General features: G+C 42.3%; 1 protein-coding gene across 2 annotated transcripts in view; it reads right to left on the bottom strand.

Annotated features, from left to right (window-relative positions):
* Positions 1 to 4,001: 4,001 nt before the first annotated feature.
* osy (ABC transporter oskyddad) overlaps positions 4,002 to 8,551 on the bottom strand; it is a 55,581-nt gene continuing 51,031 nt past the window's right edge. For both annotated transcript variants that reach the window (XM_017163211.3, XM_070286588.1), the window contains exons 8-9: positions 5,506 to 5,683; positions 4,002 to 5,441 (exon numbers count right to left, since the gene is read on the bottom strand). In XM_017163211.3, the coding sequence (XP_017018700.1) occupies positions 4,687 to 5,441; positions 5,506 to 5,683 (933 nt within the window). In that variant the 3' untranslated portion in view covers positions 4,002 to 4,686. The remainder of the gene's footprint in view (positions 5,442 to 5,505; positions 5,684 to 8,551) is intronic.

Raw genomic sequence — 8,551 nt, 5'->3', positions numbered from 1 at the left:
CAAAACAAAGGACTAAATATGCTGCCAAAGGAAAATGCCTAAAATGAAAAGCGGGCGACAAAGGGCTAGGGGGAAATGCAGGGAAATGAGGCTATCGAGGGTAAGGAGTGTAAGCAGTGCCGGGGAGCCGGGGCTGGATAAGCGGAGCAGAACACTGGCTGCGTCTTGACACAAATAGGTTTCCGCCCTAAATCCCAAATATCCCCGGAAGCCGATTAAGTGTTGCCCGTAAGCGCGCGCAACAGCATGAAAGCGACGTCGGCAGAGACTGCAAATTGTCCTCATATAGGATGCTGGGAAATGCTGGAAAAGGGGGCGTGGAAGGCGGGGGAGGCAGGGCTGGCAGCAGGACAGCGAAGGACTAGAAAAAGCATCAGCGAAGGCATCAGACCCTGCTTGGAAAATAATGGCAATACACGCTATTTTGGCAGTTGTTATGGGTGGGCGAGGGCAGGTTGTTAAGTTTATACTAAAATATTTGTAATGTATAAAATATATATTTAATAATTAGTTGAAAGAGTTTTAAATAATTTTATTTTACAGCTTGTATAACTCTTTTAATAGAAGGAACCATATGAACCTTAATCTTCTCATATATCTTAAAACTTATTCTTTGAGCCACCCTCGCTGCCTGCCATAAGGCGCAGCCGGCATGTAAACACTGCAAGACACATTACAATAAAAAATTTATCGTTATTATCCTTTTCCAAAGTGCTTTTCAATTGAGGTATGGACAGAGGCGGTGGCTTCCGGCTGGCTAACTGACTCAATGACAGACTGACGGTCATATCCTGTCTGCTTTTCTCCGGCGAACGAACGTGTGTGCGCTTTTCTGCTCCTTTCCGCTCTTTCTTGATGCTGTGTGTGTGTGGAGAAATCGAAGGATGATTGATGAAGGGGGAATCCCGTGCTGACAGCCCAACGACTTCATCAAATCGCCGAAATAACCGAAATAACGCCTGGGTTTAATTTCACCGCGGCGCTGGCGTTGAAGTAATGCTCAAACAATTACCTAGGATGCCACGCCCAAAGTGTTGATTTCCCTGATCATATTTATTTAGATTTTGCCAGGCAATTTGCATATGAATGTGCCCCCAGCCCCCAAGCCAAGGCCAAAGCAGGGGGATTGAAATGGCAAGGGAGCAGCATGGAGACGGCTTACACGCTTAAGCTCGAAGCGACAACTCCATTTATATTATTTCGTTTCCCCTTTGGAAATTAATATGTCATTTTTGCCACCTACAGACGCCAGAGGACGATATGGCAATAGAAGGACGGGCTACACTGGGAAGATAAGTCGCACAACAAATTTGAATATCAAGATTTGAGACTGTTGCCAACAATTTCTCTTAAAGCAATCATATATTTGAACTGAATTTAATTCTTAAATTTACTCTTGAAAAATCGTTAAATATATTTTCTTTGAGAAACAATTTTTAAAAATATTTTATTTATTCAAATGCTGTCTCAATTTTTACTCCCTGTGCAGAAAGGAGAGCCAAGCAAATGCCGAGCAAACGTTAAGGGGTTTTCCCCAGCACACACACTCTGTATGAAGCTGTGGGAAAATTGAAAAAAAAAGGCGAAAAATAAACCAGTAAGTGGGCGGGTGAAGAGTGAAATAAAAATGCAAATAAAATAAAATAAAAATGTGTCTGTCATGTCAATATTTGCCGCCAGCAGATGAACTCAATTTGCAATTGGCATTGAGTGCGACAGGCATTTCTACTGTGTGTGTGTGCCGGCGAAGGTGTAGACTTGTCCGGAAAACTTCCTCCCTTTAATGGCAAATCATGGGAAAATTGATTGACATTTTCATTACACAATTTGCCAGACAAAGCAAACCGAGCCCGGGCAGAAATTAAATGGAAGGAGTCGTCTCAATTCTGTTTGCCGTTTGCTGCGGGCAAACAAATTGCACATTATGCACCGCAAATAATTAATGCCAATCATTAAAATAATAAAGTGCATACGAGCGCTGCATAAACTGTGCCTTGAGTAATCCCGTTTTAATTGGGTCTGAATAATTAAGGATATTTCGGCTGATGTGATGAGTTAACAGTGCCCGTTGGTTAATTATTGAGCATTAATAATGCAGCAAGTGAGCAAGATGGATCGAGTGCCATGAATCAACCGAATGGTCCTTTTGCCGACTCAAGTGCCCGATGGAATCCCCCACTCGCAGTCTACCTGGGCTCTTTCTTAGCAGCTACCGCTATTAATTTACATGCTTCTGCTGACCCCAGCCAGAAAAAAAGGGATCAAGTCCTTGGCTGGTAAGTTGACATTTCATGTAAAATTCAAACCAGTGAGAGCAACAGACAATTGACATTTTGAAGAGCCGCAACGCCAGGCGAGAATACTCTGGGCGCTCTGAACATTAAATTAATTGAGCAATTAATTAACACACCATTGAAGAGTCGGAGGAGGGCCGTCCATTTGATGGCGGGAAAAGGCTCAGATTGCTTCAGCCGCAAACAAAGAAAGCCATTGAAGACAGCTGCTGCTGCTGCCGCTTTCCGCTGAAGCGAGGAAATCGGGAAATGGGCAGAGCTCGGAAAATGTAAAATGGAAGATGGTCTGGGGGGATAGCCCGTGGAGGTTATTAAAGCTTCACGGAGCACGTGAAATTATGAAGTTGAAAAATTAATTCAGCGGCAAGTCGAAAACTTTGAACTTTCAATTATGTGGAAGGCGAGGAGCACCAAGGAGCACCAAGGAGATGGGTAAATGAAAATGAAAATGAAAATGAGATTTTTGCCCTGGCTGTATTTTCCAATTTATGTGCTCGAGTGCCGCCGTCAGCTACACTCGAGTAATCAATGATGGGCGGCGGAGGGATATGGCAGTCCGGCCACCGATCCAAAGAGGAATGCCAGAAAAATAATGGCAAATGTGGCTCCTTCGAGTGCCCTGACTGATGCTTTGAAATGTTATCGATTGCTGACGGTTATCTAATTGTAAATACACACGTCTCGGGCGCCATTCTGGAGTGGATGTGGATCTGGATGCCACTGAAAACCAGCAACTGACTGATTTGCGACGTCCGCCGCCGATGATGAAGGAGAGTGGCCATCGGACCCGGGACACTGGACACGGAACACTGGACATCGGCCATCGAACGGATAAATGGAGTCTGAACTATGGCATCGACAGTCACGGAACCGGACGACATGTGGATCCAGTTAGTGTTGTTCCAGACACGCCCCATGCTGGCTGACCTACATATGCATATGTAACACCTAATAGCATAAGTTGTCCTGTGTGTGCGTCTCTCATTCTTTTTTTGATTTTGATGTTTTTCACTCAGAGAAATATTTTACAATTTTTTCTTTGTCTTTAGTCAAAAATATTGAATTTTTGAAAGCATTAGGCGCTGTTTAGAACTTTTTATTTTTATTTTCTCACAAGTGATTTATTTAATATATATTTTCTCACAGTGCACTCCATGAAGGGACTCTTTCCACTCGAATCCTTGCCACTTTGTTCAGTTGTTAAGTTGAATTTTCGTGTTAAGCGGATGCTGGATACCGCCCACCCGCCGCTGCACGTGTGCCACACTCCCTCGCTCAGTCACTTTGGGTCCAACATGCATTTCCGGTTTAATTGATTTTGCCACAAAATGTGAAATGTGTCGAAAACGAGGCGCCCTGACACTTTCACATTCCCTCCCCCCTCGGGGACCCTCAAAATAATGCTCTGGGTGTGGGCCGGGCTTAGAGTCCTTTCTTTCTGAGGTCTTTGATTGCAGATACTTGGTAAATAAATATTGGCAAAAGCATTGACTGATTGAAAGGACCACAGGACCACTTGGCACTAACTTCGACAATGCAGGCAAAGTTGTTGCCTTTTGGGTCGAATTGGGTCGTCCTGCCCCGAATTTTGCCAGCCAGTTTGCTCACCGAGTGCAATCAGAGCAATCACTGACTGAGAGCAGCCTCCTAGGTGAATAAATCACAATTACCGAACGCAAAGCTTTCTGCAATAATTTCCAAGGTAAATCTCGGTAAAGTTTTTCTATCAATTTATTCAAACTTTTTGCAATTTGTTCAAAGGCTTACAACATAAATATATAATGCTTTGATGCGTTCTGGTTGTTTGTGGGCGAAATGGGCATGAAACTTATATTGACAGTGGGGGAATGCTTATTTTACAAGGCACAACATTTTCCATACTTAGAAGTAGTGGTGATCCGGAACCTATGGATAGTTACTAGTCGCTAGTTAAGATAGTGTTAGCCTACCCTTAAAACCTAGTAAAATCATAAGAAATGTGCACAGAAAAATGTTATAAGGTTGGATATAATATTCGAAGATGCTGTTGTTTGTTTTCTAAGTCAAAAACTCAATTCCATTTTGTTTTTAGAAATTAAATTTAAATTTCTCGAATGCATTGTTCTTTACTAAGCCTAAAAGTTTCAGGTTTTATTTATAAATTTAGATACTTTAAAATTTTAATTGTGATTAAAGTCATAAAACAACAAAATCATGATAACAGAATTATCACATAATCCGTGACTAATTCAAAGGATATTATTTTAATCAATTCCTTTGAGGCTTCTAAGATAAAACATATTAAGTGTCTTTACAACTGCTAGTGAATACCCCTTCTTATTGAAAAAATAATCTTCACTTTTATAAGAATAATTCTCAAACCCATTATCCCCTTTTTCCTTCCTCCATGTGCTTAACCCTTCTTGAACTTCAGCAGCAAGATGGTGAGAATGAGGAACACCAGAACCCACGAAGATATAGAGATGAAGCCATTATAAACGGTGGGATTATCGATGCCCCAGCCGCGTTGCAGGATCGATCGCATTGATTCCGTGGGCTTGGTCAGTGGCAGGAAGGCTGTGGCGAACTGCAGCAGCGGGAACATGCCCTCGATTGGCCAAATAATACCGCACAGCATTACGATGGGCAGGAAGGAACCCATGGCCACATATGTGGCCGTGCGCTCAGTGTCCACAGCGCAGGAGATGACGAAACCAAAGCTCATACCACACAGGCCATTGAGGATGCAGAGGGCCACCACCAGCCATATGTCGCCCACGAGGGTCAGCTCAAAGAAGTAGAAGCTAACGATAAGCACGAAGATTGTCTGGCTCAGCATCACGGTGAACTGGGTGACCACCTGGGAGAGTAGGATCTCTGGACCCGTTATCCCCGCCACCAGACACCGCTCCAGCATGCCTTCGTTGCGCTCGATCAACATAGCTCCTGAAGTTATGGCCACGGATAAGAAGAAGATAATGGTGAGGATCACACCGGGGGCGGCAAAGTCCGTAAAGTTGGGATTGCGATAGCCATAGACGGGCTGCTCCCATTCGACGGGAACACGTCCAAGCTTCGGGTTCAGGTCACAGTCGCCCAGCATGTCGCCCACAAAGTTGAAGAAGGTATACTGAAGATCACGATACATGAGCTGCGAGATTTGTTGATCTAAAAAGGGGAATGTAATTATATATAATATTTAAAATTAAGATCTAGATTAATTTGTACTTACTGGACCAATCCATGCGCACTGACAGATCGGAGGACTCAATGGTGCCATCCTCTGCATAACGACCCTCTTCTACGCGTTCCATTAGGGAGGCGGTGTAGTTGGGTTGGATCACTATGGCTGCCCAGGCTTTGCCTTTTCTAACCTCCTCGTAGGCTGATTCGTCATCGGTGACATAATTCTGGTGAAATAATAAAATTAATACAAGGAAAACTTATATAATCTTAAATAAATTTAATTAATTTTCTTTTAAACCAGAGACTTTAATTCCCTCTTCGATTCCTTCTATTTCAATTGAAAGACATATACATTTTTATCTGTTTTTAGGAGGATGAGGCGATGGTGGTGAATGCTTACAGTCAATCAAATGCTCGTTCAATTAGCTTAAAAAGTCATTGCACCTGCCAGACAGAGATACCAAGTGTCTGGGGCATTGTTTTCGCCATCCCCGGTCGTTGTTGTTGTTGTTTTTGCCGTGCAATTAAAATCGGAGCCGCTGAATTATTGAGCCACGCATGTCGCGATTCAGGACGCCGGCTTTCAGGTTCGAGGGAATGGGAAATGGCGGAATGGGTCCTGCGTGCCTGCCCGTGGGCACTTCCTTTCTTGGCAGCTTTGTGAGCTGTCTCTTTGTGCGTCCCCGCTTCATTTCCTGTCGCATTGTTTGCTGCATGTGGGGCGTTGTTCTGCCTCTGTTGTACGAGTAGCAACAATAAAAGTAACTCCCCGTAATTAATGTGCGTACTTTGCGCCAAGCGATAAATTCAGCGAGGCAAACAAATCAACAACAAAGGAGAGGCGTTGCCTTACATTGCGTTGCGTTGCCTACTTTTTTGCGGGCCGTGTTTTCGTTGTCAACAATATGTTTGCGTTATCTTTAACAATTTCATTTGGCTGCGAAATAAATAATGAAGTGAAAGCCTACACTATCATCCCTGGATCTAGAGCTAGTTCCTGCAAGTGCTCACCCACTTCTTGTGTTGCCTGAGAGGGAGGGCGGCCCAAACTTTGCCTAAACTTTTGGCAGTCACTTATGCCGCCGCCGCCACCACAACAATCACAACCGAGGGCATGTCCTGGCCACAAAGCTCAGGCTGCGTGTATTGGCATTTGTATTTGGGCTAAGTTCGGGCCATTTTGCGGCTTCGATATGCAGTTATTTAAGCCGAAAGGGGATAAGCACAGACGTCTCCAGACAGGCGTGAAATTTACGCAATTGCCGCCTTAATGCCACACACACTTTCGGCTGCTGCCGATTTCAGGGCAGACACTACAGAATGTGGTTTAATTGGCCTCATTAGATCTTATGGCTCAGAAAAGGGATGTGCGAGATTCGTGTGCGAGTGTGTGCAGAGAGAAAAACGATTGGGGAAGTATAGTGAATATAGAAAATTATAATTCATTTTACATATTACTTTGTATAGTCAATACATATCAAAAGATCAACAGGATTTTATTCTTTTAAAATTTATAATATATTATATTTCCAGCCACTGTCTTCTCAAGAGAAAATACTGCTATTTAGTAACCTTAAGCTTAGATTCGGTTGAGATTTTACACTAGAGACCTGGAATAAATTATAAGGCGAAATGGCCCTTCATCAAAGCCATGGCAACGGACAATCAAACTGCAAGACTTGCTTAACTTTTTGCTACTATTTAACCCCAACTTCAACATTGTTTATGACAAACTTGAGCCACAAACTATGCGCAAATGAAGTCAACTTGGTCAGAAGCTCGACGCAAATGAGCTTGAAAGGAGCTGGTAGAAAAACTTTCCCTAGCTACCTTGGCAATTTTTGTTTCGACTTTGCCTTTACTTGCCTCATAAAATCCCTCTTTGCTGCTGAGACCAGAAAAAAAAACATCAAAACTCGAGCACTTACTTGAAGAAGGAGCTTGTCGCTAATCAAGTGCTATCAGGAGCGCAGTCAAACGGGAATTTTAAAGGGATTGGAATATTTAAATATCTTCATTAAAAAAGGGGTTATTTTATTTTTGATATAACTTAACATTTCATGTATACCTTTTTCTTTTTAAACATTATTTAACATTGTTTCTTTTCTATAGTTTTCTTTCCATTTTTCAAATGTTTATCTACTACTATATTTTATTATCAGATTGTATAATTTTTTATTTACTCTCCTTAAATATTCTACTGAGCATAAAATCTTTGCCCCCCTTTTCACTAATGAGCCACATTTTCATGCTTAATGAACTTTTAATTAGAAGCAACGACAACAACCAACAACATCGGCTGACCACAATATGTTTTTCAATTTTCCCATAAATTAAGAGCCCTTTTTTCGGGCTTGCAGCTGAGGGGGAAGTTTTTGGTAAAATTATTACTGCAACAATTCAGGAAGCAGTCCTTAGGAAATTTGTGGGTTGGGCCAATTTTGGCGTCGTTAAGACAAGGGTAGCTGAAATGCGTTTGATCTGCTCGAAAAAGTACAAGGACAACACATAACCACAAGGCAAAAAACCCCAAAACAATTGGGGGGACAAAGCTTGAATCGAAAATTATGTGTTTTTCCTTTTCGGGTTGGCTTTTGCATAGCCTGAAAAAATATTTCTGGCTGTCCACAAAAGTTAGAATAAAAACCTCTATTAAGCTAACGAATAAAAGATACTTATTTTGAAAAAAATAATAGATTTAAAAGATAAGTAATAATATTTATTAAGTTTTCTCAGAGCCTTTCTGAATCCTTGTAATAAAAAGGTTAATGATGAGGTTTTAAGGTAAACTTAGTTCATTTAGTCAGAGATTTTCCCCGAAAAGTACATCATACCCAAAAATCCTAAGGGTAGGAAAAACTGCTATTGAAAAGCACAAAACGCTTTGGCATCAATACACGGGCAAAATTCAAATTTCCCTGACCCACCCTCGAGGGTCGCCCCGAGGCTTTTAAGTCGGTTCGGTTTGAGGTGAGGAGCGGACTCCTGGGTGGCTGGGGGTTCTGGCCAAGTGCTGATGGCACGTTGATATGCTGTTCATTGACCAAAATTAACTTGGTCTTTCCTCGCTCCGCCTTTCGCTGAAACGGGTC

This window comes from Drosophila kikkawai, chromosome 3R (assembly GCF_030179895.1).
Source record: "Drosophila kikkawai strain 14028-0561.14 chromosome 3R, DkikHiC1v2, whole genome shotgun sequence".
NCBI lineage: Eukaryota > Metazoa > Arthropoda > Insecta > Diptera > Drosophilidae > Drosophila > Drosophila kikkawai.
Note: the sequence above shows the minus strand (reverse complement) of the source record. Positions and strands in the feature narration are given on the sequence as shown.